The sequence below is a fragment of the Calidris pugnax genome, unplaced genomic scaffold, assembly GCF_001431845.1.
Source record: "Calidris pugnax isolate Ruff unplaced genomic scaffold, ASM143184v1 scaffold82, whole genome shotgun sequence".
Classification (NCBI taxonomy): domain Eukaryota; kingdom Metazoa; phylum Chordata; class Aves; order Charadriiformes; family Scolopacidae; genus Calidris; species Calidris pugnax.
The window spans coordinates 1,801,588-1,828,972 of NW_015090833.1; the positions used below are offsets into that span (position 1 = coordinate 1,801,588).

The window sequence follows — 27,385 nt, forward strand, 5'->3', positions numbered from 1 at the left end:
GAAACCTCACAATTGCAGCAATTAAGCTGCAGAATGAACCACAAGAAGCACTTTTGCTTCGCTAATTCTCACACAGATATCATCTCCCCCAAACTCTGGGGAAAAAACCCAGAAATAAAATAAAAACATGGTCCATTTGAGTGTGAAGTGCTTTCCCAGCAGCACATCCTCTCTGTCAACTGGAGCTTTCATGAAGAGGTAACTTTCTCAGGTCAAAATTTTTTCTTTCACTAATCAGCCTGCAGAGCAGCATCTTTTAGAGGGCTAATGACAACAGTAGCATTTCAACCCAAAGCCATGCACACCCAAAACCCTCAACCTCTGTCTGAAGGAAAGAATGACATGTTTACATGTTCCTTCCTTGCCTGCGCCACAACCCCAAACCTAGAAGACGTAACTACCAGCACATGCTGAAACAGCAGCCATATGGAAGAAACAACACTAAATTGTGTAAATTGATGAGACTTGCAGCACACCATGTTAAATTGTACGAGCCCAAATCCTGCAGCGATTCACAATCCACTCAACACTAAATTGCGTAAATTGACGAGACTTGCAGTGCACCAGGATGTTAAATTGTACAAGCCCAAATCCTGCAGCGATTCACAATCCACAACTGTGACAACACAACACTGCAACTGCGTATTTACTCCATGCCGCAAACTCATCGTGCCCACACGTTACTTTGGAGGCTCCATGTAAGATGGATGCATTGGTTCCAGCACAGTTTTGGAGCCTCACAATTTTTACATATTTTATAAAATAAATGTGGATGGCATGGCTAAATCCCAGCTTTCAGATAATCTTATTTTTGGTCTGCTCTTTGCCAAAGATTCATCCATCAAGAACTAGGTTCGGTAAACACTTTCTAATATTCCATATGAGGTGCAGCAAATTATTTGCCCCTTCTTTCCCATAAAGATAACCTCTTTAGAATAAAAAAAAAAAAAAGCAGGAAAAACAACATGAAGTACAAAGGCTCAAGGGAATAATTCATTTCCCTACCACTTCATCTTCAGTCCAACACTTCTCAATCAGTTTTGGCACAGGTTTCTTCACCAAGCGCTGCAGGGCTTTTCCAGCATCATAGTTACTTTCATGTAGCTAAAAAATAAAGAAGACAAATAGATCATTCATTGGAATTAGCAGTGATCTGATATTGGAGAAAAAAACACTAAAGGGGGCCATATGAGACGTTCTATGCCTAATTATTTTTACTGTTGATATATGAAGTGAAATTTAAACAACCCAAAGGGTAATTGGGGCTTTATTAGTAGAAGAAACAGCATGAAACAAGTGCCTTTGTTCCCCTTCCTTCCTAAACTTCTCCCAGATAATGTTGGAGCTCATAAAGCACTGAAGATTTTTTTAGTTAACTTTAAAAAATACATTTTACATTAGAAATTCTAAAGAAAAATTTTTAAAGCTTCAACAAAAGGAGTTGTATTCTCTGCAGTGTATTTTCTACAGATTAGTAAAACTAACCAGAAAAACCAACACAGAGGAGGGATTGCAAGCCATGGGATGTCAAGTTTACCCATCCAGAAAATTCTCTTTATTTTTATTGCACTGCAAAGATCACCATGTTGTTGGAAAATGAGTACGGAAAAGAAACAAAACCTCTACAGATAGCTACAGGAGTACATAAAAGCAACTCAGGATGTCTAAGTTGACATTACTGTTTCAGATGGTCACAGCCTACAGTGTACCTTATTTTCTACAATAAATTCAGTATCTATATGATCAAACGCTGTCTGAAGTAGACAGTAGACATTTAAATCACGGTGAGGTAGACAAACAACTATACTGAAAAAAATATTCAACAACGAACCCATGAGACTCTCTGGCTCTTCAGTCTTGATAGAAAACATTTAGCACACTAGAGATTTATAGCCTGTCCTAGCTTCAAAGTGCAGTGGGATTTTAAGGACTGAAGGACTAGTCAGGAGCCTGCTCTATGTTTTCTGAAAATGATCTCCAAGAAAAAGAAATATTGCTGGGATGACAAAAACTGAATTATCTTCCTGCACCCAAGAGGGAGAAGGATTTGCATGCAAACTCCCCTCCACAGGCCAGAGGTGGTTTTATCTAAACACGCTGAGCAAACCAAAGCTTCAAACCCATTGATTAACATGGCAGGATTTTACTGACCCTCCAAAGTTTCTTTTACAATAGAGACAACAAACCATTCTGTACATTGATTATCTCCTGCTTTTCCTTCCCAGAACTTATCCCAAGCCATCTGCATCCCACCCATGCTGCCAGATCTGTGCTTAATCAGTCTTGGAAAACATTTCTATACAAGCACTATAATTCTTGAACTTCTCCCAAGACTGATGAACTGAACAGGGATCAAGACACAATTATGGAACAGTGACAAGATATTAACTACTTTGTCACTCTTAATATTAAGTTATAACAAAACCTGATTACAAGAGGAAAAAACTCCTCATTTTTCTTATGTCAAAAGGCTCAAATTTTCCAGCAGCATGCTGCTTCAAATAAAAATAGCCAGATTACTTATTGCTGCTCACTTCAGCTATTTACATCTCTCAACCAATTCCTAAGTACTGATTCTGTACATCTGACAACGGTGAGACCCCTTCTGCCCCGAGGCCACCCCCTAACAATACTGGTTTTCCCTTGTATTGTTTTTTTTTTGTCTGGTCTGGTCTTAACTCAGACTGTGAGCTCTTCATTGCCCAAGAACGCCCTGGTTCCTACTGCATCCAGTAGCATGTTTCAGGGCTTTTTTTGTCTGGTCTTAACTCAGACTGTGAGCTCTTCATTGCCCAAGAACGCCCTGGTTCCTACTGCATCCAGTAGCATGTTTCAGGGACTTTTAAAAGCTCTAAGTGAATTACTCCAATTTACTTCTGTTAAGTAGGTCTAAGTGATTTCTTCTAAGAACTAAAGGCAGGCATCTGAATCAAGAGGGAAGGGAAAAAACAAATCACTGGCCCTACAGAATTTTTGTTTAGACTATAAAAATCAGTGTCCACTGAAAGCCAGCTTTGTACAGTTCTTCCAGTAAGTAATCTCTTTGAAGGGCTTTGTGCACTGATTTTTGGAAGCCACCATACAACTTACAGAAAGAAGAAAGCCAAATGGCAACTTACAATAACTATGACAGCATTTAGAGGAAAATGTGGAGATGTGTGCATATATGTGTGTGTGTGCATTATAGATATAATATGCTTCTTTAGAGCTGCACCACTGGTGAATCTAGGTTTCAGCTGGGACAAGCTGCTGTAAGGAAGCCAGCGTGGCCCCAGGGCCATGGTCAGGGCAGAACATTCAACACCTCTTCTGGAGCTGCAGCAGAACTTGCCAAAAGCCAGGAAATGGAAAGCCAAGCCCTGGGCTCTGTGTGGGACTGGTGCAGCTGTGGAAGGCAGCACATCTGTAAGACCTGGTACAAGGCAGCCTTCACTTTCACTTCCTGGATTTTGTCAACTCAGGTTTTAAATAGCTTTTGCATCTCTAAACACATTGTTTTCTTACAAAACAGGGTTTGCTTTTTCAATAAAAAATATACCATAAATGGAGAGGGAATTTCACAGAACAAAAAGTGCCCATTTCAGACAAGGCACTGGTCTATCACCCTGGTGCGATTCACGAAATGGTGGATATTGGCTATCACGTACCAAGCCATGCCATCTTCCCCTCTATTTTACTGGCATTTCAGATTTCTGGTCATGAATGCCACAGAACAGATTGTGACAGTCTAAAAAGCCCATTGGTCTGCAGTACAAAGCACACCAGAAATTACTTTCCTTAGTAAAGAAGAAGTCCCTGCACATGAACCTCAATGCATTAAAAATAGCATCTAATTCATTCCATTTGCTGATGAAATTTCAGTTCCATATAATTTCGAGCCTCCTCCTTAATGCCCAAAGAGCTGAGTTTCCAGAAAAAAAAAAAAACTGATCAAGAATTGTTACTGAACAGCTCAAACCAGTTAGCTACAAAGGCAGAAGTGCACAGCCCTCTAGAAAATCAGCCCACTCAGAAGTCATTCTGCACAACACGCTCATCCCTGTCAGGAGGGGGTACCAAGAAGAAATTAGTACATTACGGGCTACACTTCACACAAATTGGCTCCAATCTTCTATTATCTGTAGGAACAGATCTTGAACTGATGAAGGTGCTCTTCCACTAAATTATTGGGGCATTCAAAATTTATTTATACTTCAGGGACTTTCAAAGTAAAGTACTTCTAAAAATAGAAGGTCACTGCTGGGCAAAGATCATTACCTGCAACGTGTTTTTAGAACAAACAGTAATTTTCCCTTAACTGGCAGCCTGAACTTTTTCTTTCCTTACCAACAACTAAAATAACAATAGCATAGAGGGTGTTACTGCAGTAAAATAAGCCCTTGGCTAATAAAATGGGAACGAGAGAGAGAACTAAGCCAGAGTGGTTCTGTATTCATTTTCAGCTTTCTATATGGCACCTACCAGAAAGTTACTGATACTCTGGGCAGTAATTATAACCATTATAACCATGTGTACCTTTGTGGAGTTAACCATGGAAAATAACGCTTCAGCTTCCAAAAAATAATTTCCCTCCCATCCTACTTCTTCAGCCAATGGATCTCTGCAAGGTACTGCCACAACCCATCCGAGCCACCGACAGCACCTCCTGCTGCAGCGTACATCAGGGGAATGTGTTACCTGAGATCACTTTGCAGAAACCACTGCATTCCAACCTGCCCCCCCCAGGTGAAATCTCCTCACGTAGAGGAGAACCACGGCTTGTAAATCCACCTCTGTTGACTAATCCCATGGTTGCACCTCCATATGCAGGTGACACAATGGGCTGCATCAAAAATAAGCATGGCCAGCAGGTCACGGGAGGTGATGCTACTCCGCTCTCGTGAGACCCCACCTGGAGCACTGTGTCCAGCTCCGTGGAGTCCTCAGCACAGGAAGGACATGGAGCTGTTGGAACAGGTCCTACAGAGGGCTGGAGTACCTCTCCTATGAAGACAGGCTGAGAGAGCTGATCTCTGCAAGGTACTGCCACAACCCATCCGAGCCACCGACAGCACCTCCTGCTGCAGCGTACATCAGGGGAATGTGTTACCTGAGATCACTTTGCAGAAACCACTGCATTCCAACCTGCCCCCCCCAGGTGAAATCTCCTCACGTAGAGGAGAACCACGGCTTGTAAATCCACCTCTGTTGACTAATCCCATGGTTGCACCTCTATATGCAGGTGACACAATGGGCTGCATCAAAAATAAGCATGGCCAGCAGGTCACGGGAGGTGACTCTACTCCGCTCTCGTGAGACCCCACCTGGAGGACCTTGTCCAGCTCTGTGGAGTCCTCAGCACAGGAAGGACATGGAGCTGTTGGAACAGGTCCTACAGAGGGCTGGAGTACCTCTCCTATGAAGACAGGCTGAGAGAGCTGGGGTTGTTCAGCCTGGAGAAGAGAAGGCTCCGAGGAGACCCTCAGAGTCCCTTCCAGGCCCTAAAGGGGGCTACAGGAGAGATGGGGAGGGACCCTTCACCAGGGAGTGGAGCGATAGGATCAGGGATATGGTTTTAAATTGAAAGAAGGGAGATTTAGATTAGATACTAGAAAGAAATTCTTTGCTGTGAGGGCAGGGAAACACTGGCCCAGGTTGCCCAGAGAAGCTGTGGCTGCCCCATCCCTGGAGGGGTTCAAGGCCAGGCTGGATGGGGCTTGGAGCAACCTGGTCTGGTGGGAGGTGTCCCTGCCCAGGGCAGGGGGTGGGAACTGGATGATCTTTAAGGTCCCTTCCAACTCTGACCATTCTGTGATCCTACAATCTCAGTCCATCTGACACCAGCCACAAGTGAAAGGATAAGAGCAAAAAGCTGCACTTGCAGCGCCAGTCCCAGTCCTCAAACAACATGACTGACTTTAAATTTTTTTTTTTAACTTGTTTTTTTAAGACTCTCATGGTATGCAGTACCTACTTACAGGCATGAAAATAAGATGTTGTCTTTTCTACTGGGTACACAGTAGTTTTTTCTCCTTGTTTGCACTCCAGCACTGGGAAGAGATCCATCTTAAAGAAAAAAGGGACTGTTTGTTTTGCCAGCTCACCTTGCAAATGTTTTTTTCCATGCGTGCCACTACCTAAAAGATTTTTTCACGTAAGAAATCTGACAGTGTTGAGGAGAATGGTGCTTCTGTTTCTTTTCCCTGTTTGCTCCCTCCCCAAACATGCAGTAATGCCAAAGCCTCTTTGTAACTTGGAGGGCATCTTTCTTTTGCCTCAAGGACAACACGTGTTTTTCCCTGGCAGCCCTATTGCCCAAGCAGTTTAAATTGAAAAAAAAATAATCAGACAAGCCCAGAAAGAATGGACTGGTCTAACAGGCAACTGCTCTGGTTACTGAAAAATAGAGGAGTTTACAGGCCATCAGATCTGTCCCAAAGCAACAACAGAAAATACAAGCATTAACTTTTCACCAAGTAATTACATTATAACAATCACAAAACCCAAAAGCACAGATGGGAGAGAAGAGGAGCCACACAACAGAAAAGACACAGATGTGAAAACGAGAGAACCGATACAGGTTTAGAGTCTCCTGAAAAAAATGTTAACTTTTAGCAAACAGGGGGAAAAAAAAGAAGTGCTTTTTTAAGTGCCAGGAGTAGGATAATGCAGCAAAAAGGAAAAATATTTTTTTATAAGTGCCAAAGTTACATTGACTTGTTTCAATCTCGCTGATTAACTCTCTGCTTATTACTTTCAGCCATACAAGCACTTTATTGGCAAGTGACTCAAACATATAAATAATAGCTAATGATGACTGCCTATGGTTTCATTAACTCCTGGTTGAACTTTTCAAGGTATTGCTATAAACACTAGATTACTATCCTGTCATCTAGAGAATCATCATTTTTAGCATTAACTCTGCCATCTAAATTTTGAACCACCGTGACACCGCGTACACATACAAATGCTACAAAAGGAATCAGCACAAATGCACTTACACTTTAAAACAAAATACAGCAATTCCTGCATCACTGGACAGGATTTTAGATTAAAGAAAAACATTCTGAATGCGCACGTGTCCAAAGCCCTCTTTTATATTACAACAGTCATTAAACAAAGCTCCATCCCAGGCAAGGCTTATTACCATAAAGTCTGCACGTTACCACAAGGTTTCCAGTTTCCCCTATAGCTCCTCAGCAGAGCTGCCATTTTCTGTCTGCGTGAAGCTGCAAATAAATTCTCCTTTTGGCATGGCTCAGCTGTCAGGCACCTCTGGTCTGTAATGAACCCATGAATTACATCTTGCAGCTCTGACATCTCTGGTCTTGCTCATCAAAATATTGTTCTTCAATTGTAATTTATAACTTAATTTAAATGTCCCTTTTACTGTGACCTTTTTAGATCAGAATGGCATTGCATCTGGCAGCTTCTACTTCAGCAAGGCATCCTTTTGCAATTACAGTCATTATGATCTCCCTTGAAAAGCCCATCTGAGTTAGGCTGCATTCATGCCACAGTATTAAATAATTGCAGTCCATTAAGAACACTGTTAGATTCCAGAGTCTTTTTCTCTAAGGAAAAATTGCTACTATACAGTGATAAAGTAGTACTGAAATACTCTGAAATCTACCCAGAAAAGCCAATAAAAGCAGAAGGGATTGTTGAGCCAGAACAGCCTTTTGTGGGGATGCAGCCACGTCCAGCACGGGAATTCAGGAGCACCCTGGGTTCAGCTCTTCTGCTGCCCATGGATAAATCACATCCCTTCTCAGGGCACAGAGATACAGAACCTGACCTGCCAAACATGTAAACACTATTAAAATGCTCCTGCAATATTGAGACTCATGTAATTCAGATGAGTAAAAAGAGTTTTTTCACAGCTGCCAGTGGAATTGTAGAAGAAAATAGTATTTGCCTGGTACTGCACAGATGATATTTACATAACTTCCCTATTTAAGCACCAGTTATTGTAATCTATGCAGGCTTAAGGACATTGTAATTACTAATAAGGTATTTGCTCTTCTCACTGAAGGGGACAATGGTCAAGATACTCAGTAGCTCTGTAAAACTGTAGCATTTTTAAGAGGGTAGAAAATAAATAGGAGAGAAAAGGAAAAGAGACAGCAAGGCAAATGAAAAGCAGAACACGAATTACTGCCATGTGGCTGGAGCAGCAAGGTCTTTTGGTATAATTACTCTAATCCAAGCACCTAATTTAATACAAAATGTAATTCAGACCACTTCTTTCAGTAGCAGAGCTGACAAATTTCAGTTTGATGCAGATACTCTCTATAGCTACAGACATCATGCCCTATTATCAAATGGAATATGCTCCATAGCAAATATATCTTATTAGGTGAAACAGCAAAATCTAGTTTCAAATTTGCAGCATTCTTTAGAGTGCTCATCCTCCAAAGCGGCAAGATATGATTTTTATCAACCATATCTGATACCCAACAAGACACTAGCCCCAAATGCCCTTTAATTCCAGGAATTTCCTTTCCCCCTCCTCTCTGAAATCCTACCTCCTCCCCACCTGCTGCAACACACGAACCAATCTGGATCAGAGGGGAAAAAAAATAAATAAATACACTGCCCTCAGACAACTAAACTACTTTGCTGAGCTCCCTCTGGTGCCCAAGGACAAGGGAACCTTGAACCAGTCAAGAACCCAAACTCTCCAACAGAAAGACTCTGCCCAACAATCTCGTTTCATGAACAGGCTGTCACAGTTAACTGGGAAGTTTTGATTTATACCTCATTGACACAGCTTGGCCTGCCAACAGAATTTGAAACAAACATAAAGAAGGAGGTGACAGAAATCAGCAAGCTACTTCAAGAGAAAATTACTACCAGTTCTGTTCTTTAATATCTAACATATCAGACGTAACACATCTGATATGTGCTATGTGACAGCTTGAAAATATAGAAAACAGACCCCACTGGTTTGGGGGGTGGAGGAGAGGCACCTTCCATCTCCTCCCCCCAATTCTAATCTCTTTTATGCTTCTAAATAAACTCTAGCAAAATGCAGAACAGCAGAGGGAGCTCCATGTGCCAGCCGGTTCGGTGGGGCAACACAACAGGCATGGCCACTGCTCCACAAGCAGCCTGGGTAACAACTTGCCAAATAGCTGCAAAACTTGCAACACCATTTAAAAAAAAAATAAATAAAAATTTACATATTCCCCAAAATTCTTTAAAAGTTACCCATAGCAGTCATTTTCGGCCCGTTTCATCTGCCCCGATTCAACAGTTTCTCTAGAAAGACTCCCTGACTCACCTTACAAATAAAGTGCTGCAGTTTTTCCTCTAAGAGCAAGGATAAGGAGGAATGAAAATGCAAAGTGGCAAAATTACGCACTAGAAGTGGCTTGGTTTTCCAGCAAGCCCAGGCAGGGAGCGATGGCCCCTGAAGTGCTGCGCTACCTCATTTGAACCATGAGAGTAGCTGTTAATTAAGACTCATTCAAAAGGAAAACTAGTAATAATAAGAAATGCTAACATATATTTAAATAATTTTTTTATGCTTTCAACCTTGTCTGTAGTTAATGAACAAGAAAATCTGGTCTAAGGGCAAGTTAAAACAGGGAGTAATTTGTCTGGGTGACATCTTACTTAAGAACTGAATTTCCTTAAACCAATATTACACTGTCATGTTTGTCACTCATAATGACATGTTCCCATGTAATAGTGTTATGAGAAGTCAGAACAATGCTATTAGTAAAGAGAGATTTATACAATATTAGCATATGATTGTTTTGTCTTTCTTCTGTGTAGTAGAATGAGAGCTTAAGTGGTGGTATTTTCTTACTGTAGGAGGATAAACAGAGTTACTGGCTTTTTCATTTCCCCAGCAAAAAATACCATGCACATCAAAATGACCCAAAACTGAGATTCCCTCTTACACACCGAGTTTGCACGCTGTCATTTCCAATTCCTTTTCTAGGGTCTGCTGTTTTCTATAACTGATGCTCACACTTAGTCTTGAATCAGAGCAACGGGTAAGGCACAACACCGAGAATCAAGTATTATTGTGGAAGTTTTTTAAAAACCGAGAACAAAGAAATAATTTAACTCCTTTTTGACCTGAATTCTCTAAGAACTGCAGAAACCCTGAACAGCAGGCACAGGTCAAAAGCAGCAAAGAATAAGAGAGGTCATGAGTTTCGGGCTGTGTTAGTAAGGAGCACAGAAAGGATCTTAATAGAGATCAGATACTAAATCAGAGCTCTGGGGGAAAGAGGCCACGGAATGGGAGGAAGGGGAAGAAACTACACCAAGATTTACCCCAGCTCTTGCCAGCAGAAGCAACTATGTTTATGCTCAATATTCACCATGGTATGAGCTTTCCATGGATTGTCAGACCTTAGGCATCAGCTTTCTGGACAAGAAGGATGTTCTCTGTAACAAGCAGAAGGATCACACCTCTGAGAAGTTCTCAGTCCCACAATGAAGAAACGCTCAAGTATTGAATTGTCTGTGTCTAAGAGGACTTTTGCAAAAAATGCCAGAATTGGAGTCTACAGGAATGCAGGAGAACAAGGACACACAGATAAAAATACAGTTTCACCTGCTTGTCTGAACACGCTTGAATTTGATCCGGCAACAGAACTTAAATGCAGGTTTTGGTTGGCTTTTTTTAAACATTTGAGAACTGGAACTCCTTCTCCCTGTGCTCCACATAAGTATTACAGATGGCCCAGGTTACCCACCAATTGCATGTGGTACAGAAGAAATTTATCCACAAGTAAAACATATTGGCACCACAATTGGTCATTTTTTAAAAATACTTCCACAAGACTTTTTTCTTCCTTCTACAGCAAAGAACAGAACGGTGCGTCAGATGCTTCCCCACACTGAACGTGTCAGTAGAGTGGGCGATGCACTTGCAAGGAGAGAACACTAAGCAAAGTAAGGTAGTTAATTAAAAGTAGCCTGACTTGGAAATTGAATGAATTCTAAGGTTTTCGATTGATTTCCAAATTTCAATTAGCTTGGAAGAGACAAAAAAACCTCCAAAGCCAAACAGCAACAAATGGCTGGTTAAGTCCTGGTTCTCCTGCATTATTTTCTTACTAAGGATTTCCACAGGTGTCTTGTAAATATCATGTTTTGAGGGGTTTTTGGTAGTATTCTAGATGATTAAAAAATTATGCCTACCTACACTCAAAGTCCAAAAGCAAAAGTACATTACTGCTGAGCATTAATTATACAACTTTCACACCGACCATGCTGCTCTCAGACTGCAATAAAGTTGTCCACAGTGACCCAAATCAAGATTTGGGAGTAATTCAAATTAGCATCTCCATTTCCCTTATCACTTATTAGGAAGGTTCTGCCTCAAAGCAATGTGGTTCTCCAGTTCACAAGACAGGAGGAACTGGGTAGCTATAAAAAAAATTACTATTTCACCAGTAAAAATGGCTTTATGCTTTGTGGTGCAATTCTGAAACTGGAAAAATACAAGTGTGCTGAATATGCATGTTTTTGTTTTACATGACTAATATTTTAAGATCTAATGCATCAAATAGCCTTTGTTCATTACTGTTTAAAAGAAAGCACAAAAGACAACTAGTTTTAGAATGTCAGCCAAATTCAGCTACCTGTTCTGTGGCAGTGGAAAAAAAAAACCCTCTCTATCTACAAATATTGTGAAAAACTTACAAGAACTACTGTGTCCTCCTCCATGGCTCTCAGTGTGACAGCCACCATTCCTCAGGAGGCCCACGAGCTCCAAATGAAAACTTTATTTCCTTCCTAAGGGTTAAAATGGCAAATATGGCATCAAATCCCAATAGCCAAATAAAGGAACTGGAGTTGAAATTTACCTGGAACTTTAAGTGAATAATCATTTCAATGAGCTGATCTATATATATATATATGTTGCTTTGTGCCTACCATGATCTTCATTTCTATCCGGTATAATTAACAATAAATCATTCTAGGGGCTACAGCATCTGTTATTACATAAATAAAACACTAGCAAAGGAGCTTGTCAGGACTGATTTATATGAAGTGCTGCTCTGAAGTTTATTGGATCTCCATAATAAGAAATCATACCATATCATCTTTTTTTTACATTAATCTTGTGGGTTGCATATGATAATTTCTAAACAAAACCACAACTTAGTACGGGGTAAGATTCTCCCAAATTATTTATCAGATAAATCTGGTGTGTTTAAATAGATGATGAACAGAAAGATAAAAAGGGTACTGTTTTGTCAGGACAACAAATTACCTATCTAAACTGGTTTAAGTTACTCAAAGTAGGCTCTCAGAAATATGTTAAAGTTTTGTAAAATATCCCACCTGACAGAACTATCATTCATAAGAAAACACTTTTCTAAGAAAATTCAAAGTGAACAAGGAAAGTATCTTCACTAGTTTCTGAAAATTGCAATGAACAGTACTGGTGCACAGAGTAGATTTTTGAAGCATGAATAAATCAGACATCACCAAAGCCTAAGGACTTTTCAAAAGCCATTAAGATAAATCCTTGTATTTTCTTGGAAGTACAAGAGTTCCTGTTTAAGGGGAACCACACTGTGTCCACACAGGGTTGAAAACTGGCCTGGAGAGGACCAGAGGACTGGCCCCACAATACCTACAAAAGAGAAACTTCAGCAAAGCTGGAGTTAATGAGATGATGACAGGAACACCACCGGGTAAGTCTTACAGCTATACCTTACCCTTCCTGGGGGGAAGGGGAAGTCCAGACAACAGCAGTCAAAAGTATTACACAGACAAACAAGATGGTTAAGAGGATAAATTAAGACTTTGTCTGGTGCTTTTATTTCAGAAGTGTGAAACCCTCCCCTACTGAGAAAATGAATCAGCAGTGATTTTCTAGATGCGCACCAGAAATACAAAGAGAAAAGAATCAAAAGAACAGAAACAAAATATTTGGGGACTAATCTCAGTCTCAGGAGCAAGAAGTCTACAAGTGCAACTACAGGCTCCTCAGACTCCCAAGTGATTAAAGGGGGTAATTAAAGTAGATAGTGAGCAGTGAAGTTAAATGAATTTTCTGCATTAGTCTTTTATTATAAATGACAAGGGGAAGGGAATTCCCATTCCAAAAACTCCTTGATGATTATTGGCCTTAACAGGGATTTGAGTCTCCAAGAAGGATGTGAGGAAATATCTTAGAAAGCTCTCGAGTGGTGAGCCCCCAGAATGAGATGGCACCCATCCCAAGAGGAAGGAAAAACAGGTAAGAAACTGAAAAAGATGTGCAATACAGACTTAACTCCAGTTCTTATCCAACAGCATAACAATCTTTAACACACCGGATAAACATGTCAAACAGGTAAGAAACTGAAAAAGATGTGCAATACAGACTTAACTCCAGTTCTTATCCAACAGCATAACAATCTTTAACACACCGGTTATCTTTAGGAAAGGAACCAAAGGTCTAAGATTTATACATTCACCTCAGTTCTCAAGTGCATCGTGAAGCACTGAGATATAAGACTTGACAGATGTAAAAGCAAGAACAACAAGGAAGCATTTAATTTGGGTACAGAATTTGATCTTGGATTTCAGCTGGTTACACATGTGGGCAAATAGACTATATTAAAATAATTTGTCAGAATAAGAATGAAAGTTCTGTTGCTGTTTATCTCCTAAGTATTACAGGGGCATATTTTAGATCTTAATCCGATTTTACTTCTGTCTGTTGCAGGAAACAAGACAAAACCCGATGCACTCTGTAATCAAACAGATGTAATCAAATAGAAACGGAAATAAAACGAACAAAAACAAAACAGTGCAAGTGGTTTTGGTAAGTGAATGTTACAAAAGCAACACTTTTCCTGTTTAGAACACAGGCATTTTAACCTCAGTGCAGATATCAAGTTATGCTTTCCTCATCACAGACCTGACCAGTCACAAACCAGTTCTACAACTTACACAGATCGGGCTTCTTTTTAACTTTCTGAAGTATTTAAAAGCTTCATGTAATGAGATGCTTTACTGACAGTAAAGAAGCAGTTAAGCATATTTAACGTGATTAATTTGATAAACTCTGTTCCAATCACTTTAATAGAACAACCAAATAACACCACACTTAGGATACTTCCTGTAAACAAACAGATAATCTGCTCTCTGCAGTGATAAACACTCCATTTCTGAGGTGGATCACAACCATCTACAAGCTTTTAAGAATTTTAAAAATAAATGGTTAAAAACTATGCAACTGTAAATAACTAAAGCATAGCAAGCAGAGGCAGACATAATATCGTGGTCATCAGCAGGTATCTAACCAATTTGCAGGAGTACAGCATTTTCACTTGTTTTTTTGGTATCCCAAAATCTATTTTACCTGCTAAATATGCACTACGTGCTTTAAGTAGTCCAGAAATAAATAGGGAAACTGTTCTTCCATACAGTAGTTCTATATATACTTACTGTATTGAGTGCGTTAAGTGTAGTGTCGTCACGGGAGGCTGCCACACAACCATCTTCTGTGGATCCTCCATCACACATGCCTGCAAAAGCTGCCATGCTCCTTGATGGTTTGAGGGGAAAGAAGTTTAAATTCTCAGCTACTGTTTGATGCACACATCACAATATACAGAAATAGCATATGTACACCTTAAAGCACAAATTTCAGGGCCTTATGATACTGCGGAAACAAGTAAAAAGAGGTGCCACAAATGCTGATATTTGCTACACAAACCTGAGTCGCCTCAGCATATGGAATAATTAATTCAAAATTAAAATCCAATCTAAGTGGATTTCACCAATTAAAAATCTGCACTGCAGTAGTACCAAAGCCTGATTAGGATTATGGAAGATATAACCTCCAGACACAAGGACAGAGTCTCACCAGAGACAGCAAACCTTTTGTTATAATCAGTTTCTTTGTTAGAAAATTTACTGAAATTGCAGATTCCCCACATCTCTGAATTCTCGCAAACTGCAAGTAATTTACTCACACTCTGAATTACTGAGGCCCACCAGTGCATCTGATTAATCTGCCAGGCATACCAGAGATCCAAATGAAACCGCAATGCAAACTAGAGCTCATTCAAAAAAACCATTTAGTCTTTGAAGGATTCCTGTGCTATCACAGCTATTCCACTCGTAGCAGTTATTACATGGTACACATCCAACACCAGCACATGCTGCTGGCTTTGCATTTTAAATCCAAAAGCCACAGCCAACAGAAAGACTTGGCGTTGGCCCAACATCAAATCAGAGCATTCTTGTCTCAAACCAAACATTTTGGCTTGTCTGGTTGATGTCCACACTACACCAAAAGAAAGGTGTGACCATAGCTGACTGCACATACGTGGCAGAACACGTTTCCACTGCAGCATCCTACAGACATTGGTAAAATCTTGGCTGAAATTACCTTGCTGCCCTAAGGTACATAAGTAAGTCACAGTCATTGACGCCTGGCATCCACACAAGCTCTTCATGCTGCGTCACCGTGTCACCATCTGGGGAAGGGAACGGCTGCAGATCGGGGAGTTTAGCCTGCAAAAAAATAAAATGAAGAGTTCATACAGACATTCCAGTTGTTAACAATGTTAGGAGGATGCACCAGTGTTATTAATAACAGAGTTTGTAAATTCTCTGGAATATATTGATCTCATAGATGGAAGATATTCAGCCAAGGGGTGGTGAAGCTATTTGATCCAAGTTTCAGAAGTTTGAGGAAACTGGGTCATCAAGCCCCAATCTATTCACTTTATCCAGTATTCCTTTTTCTAGAAGGGCAGCTCATTTTCTGATGACTATCCAGGATTAACACCACTTCTCAGGCCACCACCAGTGAAGCCCTTCCCTATACAGACCAAGTGCAAGCATGTCTGCAGAAACACCACAAGCTTGAGAGTAAACCATTCTGTACTGCACGTGTAGCCCTCCGTTGTACAGAAGTCAAACGTTGTTGGACAATTTAACCTCAAAGAGACAGTTTTCATTTGTCAAAAAGATGCTGTTACAACTCCTGCTTCCCGGGCTAAAACGTACTCATAGAACATACCAACATGAAAGATGGCAAGAATGTGGCTACCATATGTGTAGCACTTTAAATCAGTTAAAAACCCCACACATTTGACACCGAGTTTAAAATTAAGTCTTCAGTAAATCATTAAAACTCTAAAGAGAAACAAAGAAATTTCCTGACAGTGAGATAGCTCAGTGAAATGAACTCTGCCACTAAATACGTATTACACTGTATCCAGAGACCCAATTAGCATCTTTAGTCATCTACTGCTATGGGATGAGATAGCTGAGAGCCTCTTCAGAAACAGCTTTTAAGCCCTGTAATTACCTCCTATACTTACAACGCTAAACATATTTGAGAGGCAACATTTATACATAACCAGTAATTACAAGTCACAGGTTCAGATGTCTTTCATGTTCTGCTCTTTAATCTGTACTTTATTTTACTTCTTCCCTGGGAAAATGGATATGTCATTGAACTTCTCTTCTGGAAAAGGGTAAGCAAGCATTTTACCCAGATGAGATTTTTATGAGCGTTATGCATCCCAGCAACCAGGCTGCTTTCACCAATTCAAGTTCATCCCCATGTACCCCAGGAACATGCTTAATTACCGGAGTTACTCCTACGAGCAGCTTCCCCTTGAACACCTCTGGCCGTTAATTTGTTAGTCGAAAGTTTTCATAGCACAGCATTTAGTAGAGACCCACTCTCCTCCTCCTACGCATGTGAATTTGAGAACAACTGCAATTCTACAAAACGTTTATCTTCAATTGTGTCCCTACTTGCTGTTAGGATACGACCAGTGCTTTGAGGCAGCTGTGCATTAAGTATCAAAAAACCCCATCAGTCCTTAAGTGTCTGTGACACGCACAGTTTAAGGAAAATGAAGGCAACAGATATTCATCAGAAACCACTATCGGGGATGCAGGGTTCTTTCTGGATTCTGCAATATATACCTTATTGTCAATAATGTAGGTGAAGGAAAGTGTATCCATTCCCCGAGATTAACAAGGCCCAGTGTGTAGAGGAGAATATTTTTACACTTTCCAAAGAATGAATCAGACCACGGAATGGAAAGCAACAAATATCATCTTCAATCTGACTTCCTACCACGGCCTACAATCAACCATTCAAGTATCTTAAGATTATACCTTACAGTAATTAACAGGATGAGACTATATCTTGTAGTGATGACATTTGTCAGAGAGACAGATGCTCAGCAAATGAGTGAAAGAATAATGGAAGTTTAAAATACTAAGCAAAAATTAACAGCATTCTAAAACAGTGGACCTTCTTCCTACTTTTTTTTTTTTTCCCCATCCATAAATGCATCTGGTAATTATACCTTGCAGCACAAGTGACTAATACCTGCCAAAATATTGGATGACAATTTGAGATGAAAGTTGTTTTGAAGGTATCATTTACAGTACTCTTATTATGACTAGTAAAAAGACTACTGCAGGTTTAATTGCCAAGGACTTTTTTTCCTCTAAATGCAAAACATCCTTAAAAATGTTACATGGGTTCCACAAATTTTCGTTTACCTTCACCAGTTATTAAATAAGATTTTTAAAAGAGTCTGAATTCATCACTTGGATGCAAAAATCCAGTACTTGGGCAGTACAAAGTCAGTTCCACGGGTAAAAGAAAGCACCCAGTCCCCAAGGACAGAGCTGGCCTTACAAACCAGAGCCAGTTGGATGTCAATGCTTTTTAAGAGCAGATTTTAAATGCTCAAGGATTTCCCTCAAATTAGAACTAACGCACCAGAAAAAAAAATAACATCTAGAGTCTTAACCTTATTCTGCTTCCCAGTGTTTGAACACATTCAGCACGCTTTCTCAATTTCTATTTTAACAATCCAAATGACTTAAGGCGCTGGTCTTCAGAACTTACAGTTCTTATTTCTTCACGGTCAAACACACACCGCAACTGAGGTCTCCCTATCTTTAAAATCAAAACTTCTCCTCCGTATGGCATCAGAAAGTGAAAAGAAAGTCTGTGTGAAAAACTGCCTGGGAAATACAAATAAGATAACTATAATTATAACATGACTTCTGTAGACTATGGACAAAAGGGATATTTCAACAGTTGTCCAGAACTACCTGCCTCACAGTGAAAAAGAATTTAAACTGGTTTGTATGAAAAGCATGCAGGTAAGAGGGTGAGGCCCAGCAGACCTCTGGCATGGCAGGGGGAGAGCACGTTGGTGATGCTGGCACAGGGCAACAGTCAAAGAGGGTGTTTAGAAGGAGGTGTCCCCTTCCAGCTGCCAGAACTGCTCCAATTAGAAAGGACTAATTTCATTTTTAAGCTGACTGCTGTATTACTAGATACAGAACGCCCCCCTGCCTTCTATGCTGAAGCACCACAGTTGGCCAGATTCATTTAATGTACAAAACTAAGGAAAGGTGTGCAGAATTCAAGCATAAACTTGAGTCAATGGGGAAATGCAAAGCTACAGACATGGCACCAGAGAGAGCACACTCAGAGACACTCATAAAAGGGGGAGCAGGTTTACAGGGAATTCTGCACTGATGACAACTTCATTAACAGACACGCTTAAAAGCGCTGTATCCTGTGTTAAAAGTTGAATACATACATAAATATATACATATATCCCAACACAACTGCTATACAGGAAAGAAACCTTTCTCAGGTTTAAAGTTACCCCATCCTTCTAATTTTGTAATGTTCTTTTTTTTTTTTTAATCCCTTCTGATAGCACTCCATTTTGTTTAAATACATGGATTCACAAAAAGGACTGTTATAGGCAACCAAGTATCAACTTGGCAATTTTACAATGCAAATTAAAATGAAAAGATCTACTTTGAATATAACTGGAAAACACCAAATTAATTTTTTATTAGTTTATTGCAAACATTGCTTGGTGAAAGCCAGCTGAGAATGCATTGGTTTTTAACTCCAGAATGTGCTCAATAATAGCTGAGATTTTTCCTTCATTTCCAGTAGTTACTCCTTCAACCTTATTCTAGAATTAACCCAATAGTGCTTCTGCTAGTAAAAGTCATTAACATATCAACATCTGACATAGAAAAATCTCATTAACTGAGCTAAGGAATTCTAAAGAACTCTTGATGAATCTAAAATACCCACTGCATTTCAATGCATAGAATTTTAAACAAGTGTCCTCTGAGCAGATCAAGTGGGCAAGGAATTCTAAAGAACTCATGATGAATCTAAAATACCCACTGCATTTGAATGCATAGAATTTTAAAACAAGTGTCCTCTGAGCAGATCAAGTGGGATAGTGCTTCTGCTAGTAAAAGTCATTAACATATCAACATCTGACATAGAAAAATCTCATTAACTGAGCTAAGGAATTCTAAAGAACTCTTGATGAATCTAAAATACCCACTGCATTTCAATGCATAGAATTTTAAACAAGTGTCCTCTGAGCAGATCAAGTGGGAAAAACATGCCCTCTGGATATTAGAATCTGAACAAAATCCCTTACCTGATGGCTGGGTCCAACTCTGATTTCACCTTGGGTACTGTTCAGCCTCCTAATATATTAAAAAAAAACAGTAACAAGAGTTACAATTAATGAAATTTAGCATCGTATTCTATATTCTGTATCTAAAAAGCAATGAAAACACGCCACGTAATATTTGTAGAAGTGAAATTTAATTCAATTCATCCAAAAAGGGCTTCCCTCCTACATAATACACTTGGCCTCATTTTTCCACTCTTTTGGAAAGACGTTTATATAGAAAACTTCAGGTTCCAAACAAACTGTCCACCACGTAGTGAGAATTACACTCTGCAGGGCTCTGTACTGCTCACACCATTGGTCTGAGTTTCTGAAACATCGTATTATATGATAGAAGAAAAACTGTTCTTTATGTTGCAGTAGAATTACCCTGGCAACAACAGAAGTTTAAGATACGCCAATACAAATGAGAATAACTCATCTGACATGACGGAATTTATTCTTCTTCCTAAGTTTTGAACAGACTAAATGAAGTAAATTAAACTTTATCACTGAAGAGTGCCCTTTGACCCTTTTTCTTTATTAAATACAAAATAAGCAATAAGGCAGCACAAAACCAAAACTATTTACTGGAAATTTTAATATCTCAACGACTACAGTTGAATCCATGCTCTCTGCTGTGATCTCACACATCCAGCTCTTGTCAAGAGCCAGATCACTACAGTCTGTAAAGGCAGTTGTGCCTCAACACTGGTATTTGGGATACCGAATGCAGCTGCAGTTTGAAAACTTAAACAACACTCCAAGCCCCCTGTAAAATAGCACTAAAGAGCACAACCAAATCCAAGGAAATTCAATATCCCCAAGATCAACATTCTTCTTTTCCTATAAATTGTTCTTATTTAAACAGACATCTTTTATTTATATTCTGCATATTACATTAAAAGGACAACAAAATTCAGAGCTGTTAGAAGACAAGCTTTTGATCTTTGGATTTTAACACTTCAATAACTGCAAGACACTGAAGTGAGTCTCAGCACACCATAGCAAGGAAAAGCACACGCATAAACCAAACAGATCACCATCTTTAATCTGGAAACAGCAAACTTGAATTCATCTTGCAATTTGCTGTTACAGGAATAATGACATCATTTCACAAGTAAGCTGCCACCCTGCAGGATTTCTTACTCACCCTGCTGTGTTCACAGGGATCACAAAGCAACGGCTGAGAAACAGTTTCCTTTAAACTTTAAAAATTAAGATCACAACCATAAAGCCTCCCCAAGTGAAACTAACAATGGAGAGCCCAAACCATTAAATACCATTTGAAGTCCAAAAGGGTACTGGAGGAGTTTGTTTTTTACATGATCATTTGCATATCTTTATGAACATTTTTACCCCAAAACTTTAAAGCATATACTTTTAAGTTAAACTTCCCCTTGCTGAGCATTCGGAAGTATTATTCATTGGTGCATGAGTGGGAAACAGAGCAGTAGGGCTGAATGGTCCTTATCCAAGGGAACCAAAAGCAGAACCCATCAGACAGGGACAAACATGGGATTTGGAAAACTCAATCTCCTGTCTCAATGTCTACGCAGCGCTCCCTCCCTGGTAAGGGGATCTGCTCTAAAATGGGAGCCAAAACTCTCCTGCAAAGAATGAGAACACGTCAAAATGTTTGTCTCCATTGCATATTTTTGCAAGACACGATCTGACATTGTTCTCTTGTTTTCAGGTTATGCAAAGAAATGACTGAACTAGAAAATCAATTTCAGATTTACAACGAAGTTATAAATTAAATACCAGGGTACATTTTTTTCAGCTACACGGTGTCAGGCTTTTCCCCTGTGAGGAATGAAGGGGAAACTGATAACAGAAAATGGTGATGCTCTTCCTTTATTCCCAGAATTCATTTTAAAGCCATGCACATCCCTACTAGTCAGTGCAAGTCAGACTTAAAACATGCCTATGCTCTTTGTGCCAGCTACAATACCTCATACCAACCAAAAGCCATAAAAGTTTGTACTTAAACATAAAATTATGTTACTTTCCATTTAAATAGGGAAAAAACAGCAGTCCAAATATTTCCCAACTCTCAGTTTCTTCAGTTACATCACAGTGAATATGATAAATAAAGAATCCAGACTGATTACAGGACTCTGGAGCATCCCATGAGTAATTGCAAAGATAAAAGAAGTTTTAAGTTTTGTATAGGACTTACTCTCCTAACTCAGTGGAGTTAACTGGGGAAACTCACTGGGGCTACCCAACCGTGATTCCTCGCATGAAAATGAAGTGTTGAGAGAAATATTTCTGAGTGCCTTTGTCATCACTCATTTCCCATTTCCTGATGATATTCACACCCCAAAGGCGCTCCCCTCCTTCCCTCCCCCTGCCCCACAAGGTAAGGCCTGGGCTGAATTCAGCTGCTGAGCAGGAAGCTCGCTCGGATCGCAGCACATCACACGCTTCTTTAAAAGGGCACAAAGCTGATGGCTCTGCAAGGGCACACAATCTGTTAAATAATTTTTACTGTTTCCACGGCCCCAGGAATAGGTTGGCAAATGGAAAGAAAATTCTTGCTATGGGAACTAAAATGCACCGTAGATTTTTAAGCTAAATTATATTGGTGGAGAGCAATTACAATAATAATGGAACAGCACTCCGTGTTTATTCTATGGGAAAGAAAAAAGAGGACCCAACACTGTATATGAAATCTGACACAAAAGAAACTGATGTAACAAAGCAGTATCCATAGCAACAACAACTTAATATTTCAGTCCTCTTCAGCTGCAGTGGATTAAATATAATGACAAGATGTTCCCTTTGAAAAGTAACCTGTTGCCATGACAACGTTGTATTCTGCAAAGTAAACAGGGGCTGGTCAGAAAGGAGATGGAAGCCTGCGACTGAATATCAAAAAGGCAAGAAGCTTCTGTAGCCGAGCAGGGCAAAACAAGCCCACTCTAATCCGAGAGAGGCTCGTTCCAAAGAGCTCCAAGAGACGAGAGAGGATGTTCAGTTCAATAAAGCTTTGTCCTTTCAATTCTAAAGCAACAGGGGAGGTTGGAGGTTCAAGGCCAAAAGCAGCGCCGCGGAGAGAAGACAGTTCAGAGGCGAGGATGAGACAGGAAAAGGAGACAGCATAGGATGGTGCGGGGCTGTGATTTATCAGCGTTAGAAAGAAGGAAAGAGAGGAAGGAGGGCTGGCAACAACAGCTCCTGCACGATTTCCGACACAAAAACAAGTTTAACCCTCTCTGTTTATCATCTACCTCCTTGTCTATACTGTCCAGCAGACACACACCGTTCACCCAAAAGCTGGCGCAGCTGGCAGCCTCTGTCCATGACAATATGGCATTGGAATGGAATGCTATCAAGGACTGAAAGGTGGCAACAAAAAGAACTGCAACAAGAGGGATTTTGAGCTGCAATGAATGACACCAGCTCAGCTGACAGGGATGATAACTCAGGTTCAGGACTCCCAACACCAGCGCCGTTACACGACAGCCAGAGCCCAACGGGATTCAGGGCTGGAAACTTGGAGCAGAACTCTCCAGAGTTTGGAGGCAACAGCAAAAAGCATCTGCAGATTTCTGTGCAGCACTTCTCTGCACTGTCCTTGACATGAATCCAAGGCAGTCCTTTACCCAGCACAGTTAGTGCAGATCTCTGCTAGGAACCAGGCTTCTGAAGGAAACTACAGATGCTGCTTACCTAAGGTGGACCTTTGGGGTCAAGGATCACATGTACAAGGCGGAACCTTAGAAGCTGTGACACTGCTTCTTTCATGTTTTCCTTTTTAATCCTGAAGTTCAGCAAGAAACATGCTATGCAGTAATTGCACACCTTTTATCCTGACTTACTTGGCTGAGACAGGGGTGAGGGGGTGGCACTGCTGCGGGACCACACTGACCCAACCATGCTCTTCATCAGTCCATTTCACCCAGCAACAGCCGCGGTTTAATTTCCTTCTGCTGTGGTCACCACGCACCCAATGCTCTCCACCACACACTGCACCTCCACTGGCTTTCTGAAACACCTGCTACTAGCCAGCAACGGCCCAGAAAACATTAACATAACTTAATGCTACTATTAAGTTAAAAAAACCCACCTAAACAAACAGCCAAATGAAAGACCACAACCTAAATGTCACATGTAGGAGAACATTCTGCACTACCCATTTAACTGCTCTTGGCATAATCATTCCTGATTCTATATACTGAGGTGATCTGTAATTAAACTAGAGGGTTGCTTCAATAGGAAAAGGTTTTTATATCAGCCAAATGGCTCAGCCACAGACACTCTCTCAACCAGCCTTTCTGATTCTCTTCAGAGCTCTCCAACAAGGGGTTTCAAAACCAAGTTGCTAAAAACCACTGCCTGCTGCAATGTATGCCTACCACTAAAGCAAACTTAACTGTGCAAAAGAAGTTTCAACAATAAAACTAGAAGCACCATCAGTCTAAGAAGCTCTCACCATCCCAGAATCCAGCCCATGGGAGGGGACTGGACCTTCTGAAGCCAAGAGCAGAAGAGGTACCAGAACCTGTGCATCCAGCCTCCACGACACGAGGATGGGCTGGTAGCTAAGGAATTGTATGAAAACAGTTGGAAGAGGTCATTATTTTTATATAAAGCACGATTAAGAAAGAAAAGAGACAGCTTAAAGCTAGGATAGGCAGGAGTTTGGGGGGAGTTGGCTTCTTGTTTTTAATAAGCAATAAACAAACCTAAAGTGCTACTAAACAATTAATCTTATGAGATTTGGGTATATACCAAGCCTGGTAAGAAAATCAATGCTTTACTAAGTAAAAACCAAAACTAGATTATATATATATATTATAGGCAGAATAGTAATCTATTACTAGAATTGTAATCATACACTTTCACATTGATGTAGCCAGTCACTATTATTGGCAAGATAATCAGTTACATAAATTGAAAGCGTGATACAGCAAGGCAATTCCTAGATATTTGTGATTTCTGTAAAATTAATATAAATCTGAAATAGTTAGGAAGGAGAAAGTCTCAAGAAAAGGTTTTTAAAAAAACCCTTTTATGCAAACGGTCTAATATCTGAGATTAAAAAAATGCTCTCAGCAGTTCTAAAAACATCTGGCAAGGATCACTTTGTTCCTTCTCTGAAGTGACAAAACTGGAGAGAACAAAATTACTCCACTCCAACTTCAGCTGGTTAAAAAAACAGTTTATCAGGGCCCGAAAGGAACTGGCATTACATTTGAGAGATTCATTTGCTAGGACATTCTGTTTCGTTTTATTCCGTGAATCCATAAAACAAAATTCAGAACCTCCCTTGCCACGCTCCTCCCTCATCCCATGCTACTGCAGGCTCTGTCTGCAAAGACTTAACTATAAAAGAGCAGCTTTACATATATTTGCTCCTCTGCAGCACTGAAGAAGTCATAAGCTTTCACCCCAGTGATACAAAATAGACTGCCCGGAACGCAATCAGCCTCTGTCACACATCACCGCTCCTGCTCTGGCTTTCTCCAAGCATCTGCTCCTGATCACTGCTGGGAGACAGGACACTGAGCCAAACACATCCTCAATTTGACCCGGAAAGACCAATGCTTATGCATGTTATGTTCTTACACAGTTCAAAAAACAAAAGGAATAATCAGGTTCAGGCCATTTAACCTTAAACCAAAGAGCCCCACAACTGCCACAAACCTGTGAGTCAGGTGCCCAGCAATAACAGAACCGGCTCCCCCCCTTCTAAACAAACAGCAATTCTTGCTTAAGGACAGTGAGCCAGTCACATTGGTTTGTTTTCATTATATGAGGTTTGATAGCAATTTTCAGATTAAGCAATAGCTTCTTAGCTTTTTCCAACAAGTATTTTCTACATTAAAATTTTTAATTCAAGTTAACATACCCAGCTTGCACTTCTACCTTAAACCTTCAAGCTAGATTTTAAAACCCCCTTTTCTACAAGTATCTTAATGCTTAGAAAATATCGTTGCTAATGGCCAGCCTCTAGCAAGTTTACATTTTGTTTAAGCCCTGTTGTAACAGTGTGCTATAACCAACTTTTAAAAAGCACAAGCCAATTGTGTGTTCTGAGTGAAAAAAAAAAATAATCAAAATCAAACCTGTAGTTCAAGCAAATGAACTTATACGGGAACATTTTAAGTGATTGCTCAATCTAAAGCAGGAATGAATAAACATGTACTAACATTTGTAACTTTGGTACAAGCTCAAACCTGCTGACTGATCGCAGAGTCAGAGCCTTAAGGAAGCGCAGGACGCGGCGTTCTGCACCCAGGCTGCTGTTTGGAGAAGGAAGTGCTTGCAGAAGTTTGAGTCAGACAGGAAAAACTTTTTCAAGAGAATGTTACTTTTCAGCAGGTTTATATATGACCAAAAAAAAAAAAAAAAAAAAAGACTACACACTCTTTAGAAGTATTGTCCCCTACTCAAAAGGCAGGATAGAAGCAACCTGAATACAGCCATCCTGATACGCTAGTTATTGCAAGGAGCATTCCCTCCACACAGGAATTACCTGTGTGGGCAATATTTTGCTTAAAGATTACATTGATCACCACTCTAATACTTGTCGGCCAATATTTGTTTACCTTTAAATATAGAAGACACCAGTATTTTGATCACAAGTGAAAAGAAATCAATTAGTGGAAACCTTTGCATGACACTAAGTTTTTATGTGGTCTGCATGTGATTTTAATAGAACCAGAGTGTTACTTACTTGAAAGCAACATTTACACTAATAATAGGAAAATGAACTCAATGTTTCAATTCAATTATGTTACTTTAAGTGTTTATCTTGTAAAGTTTCTCAAATGGCCAGGCAGTATCTTTTCACTTCCCAGAGCAAATATTCACTATTAAAACGGACCCTTTCCTTCCTTGACAGCACAAGTTTCCAGCTTCCTTGAAGAGCAGATACATGGAGAAGCAACAGCAAATGCTAAAGGTGATAAGCATGAAAAGAAACCTGAAGATACCCCCAGTTCAGTCATACACTGAAATACAAAGCTCTAATTAAAGCGATTCACAGCCTAAAGAATTGGAAGGCCTGATTCAAGTCTTGAAAAAAGCTAAAATGAAGTCATAGCAAAGGGAAGGAAGTAAGACTATCAAGTACTTGGCCACTATTTCTTCATCATAAGGACAAAATACAAATATATTATGGGAAGTACTTGTAACTTCAAACAGTTGTTCGGAGTGGAACTGTGACTCCCCAGACCGCTCCTCAACGGGCTGAACTGGAGAGAATCTTCTGGGCATCCAGCCAGCTTCAAACTTCACCATTAGCAGTACCTGCACAGGCCCACTCCCCAGGCTCATCAAGGGGAGAGGGTCTTTTAGGTGCATTCAGTATCTTGCCAGCACCACAGATAAATCAGAGCAGACAGCATTCCTTCTACTACTACCAGGAATTTTGGGGGGGTTGGTTTTTGGTGAGGTTTTTTTGGGGAGGAGGTGGTGGTTTTGATTTAGGTTTTCTTGGTGTTTGATGGAGGGGGAGGTTGGTTTTCCGTTTTTGGTGTTGTTTGGGGTTTTTTTTAAACCAAAATCCAACCGTCTTGTACACCTATGCACAAACCTAAGGAACTGCTTTCATTATAAACTGGCTAACCAGCCCCGCAACTGGCAATACAGGTGAAAGACATTTGTGTTGAAGCATGTGGAAAGGAAAAAAATGAGATCTCAAAACACTGCTGAAGGTCTGCTGTGAGAGGAGTAGTGCCACAGGGAATAAAAATATCTATACATCTGCTAGGAGCAGGAACCACCTGAGTGTACACGAGCATAACATGGACACCAGAGGCATCCTTCAAGGTGGGGTTCTGGGAGCCAACACAACCAACATCACATCCACAAGTCTTCATGTGGAAGTGATTAATGAAGAATGCCTTATTTGGCATATTATTCCAGCAAGATTTATTTTGCTGAAAGTAATACTTCTGTTTCACAATCAGATTTTGTTTTTTTACAACCTAGAG

The 27,385-nt window shown here is 40.2% G+C and overlaps 1 protein-coding gene across 4 annotated transcripts in view; it reads right to left on the minus strand.

Annotated features, from left to right (window-relative positions):
- The window catches only part of RERE (arginine-glutamic acid dipeptide (RE) repeats), a 165,003-nt gene that overhangs the window by 75,405 nt on the left and 62,213 nt on the right, over nucleotides 1–27,385 (minus strand). For all 4 annotated transcript variants that reach the window (XM_014941439.1, XM_014941438.1, XM_014941437.1 and 1 more), the window contains 4 exons: nucleotides 19,422–19,470; nucleotides 15,344–15,468; nucleotides 14,395–14,494; nucleotides 1,006–1,104 (listed from right to left, as the gene is read on the minus strand). In XM_014941439.1, coding sequence (XP_014796925.1) covers nucleotides 1,006–1,104; nucleotides 14,395–14,494; nucleotides 15,344–15,468; nucleotides 19,422–19,470 — 373 coding nt within the window. The remainder of the gene's footprint in view (nucleotides 1–1,005; nucleotides 1,105–14,394; nucleotides 14,495–15,343; nucleotides 15,469–19,421; nucleotides 19,471–27,385) is intronic.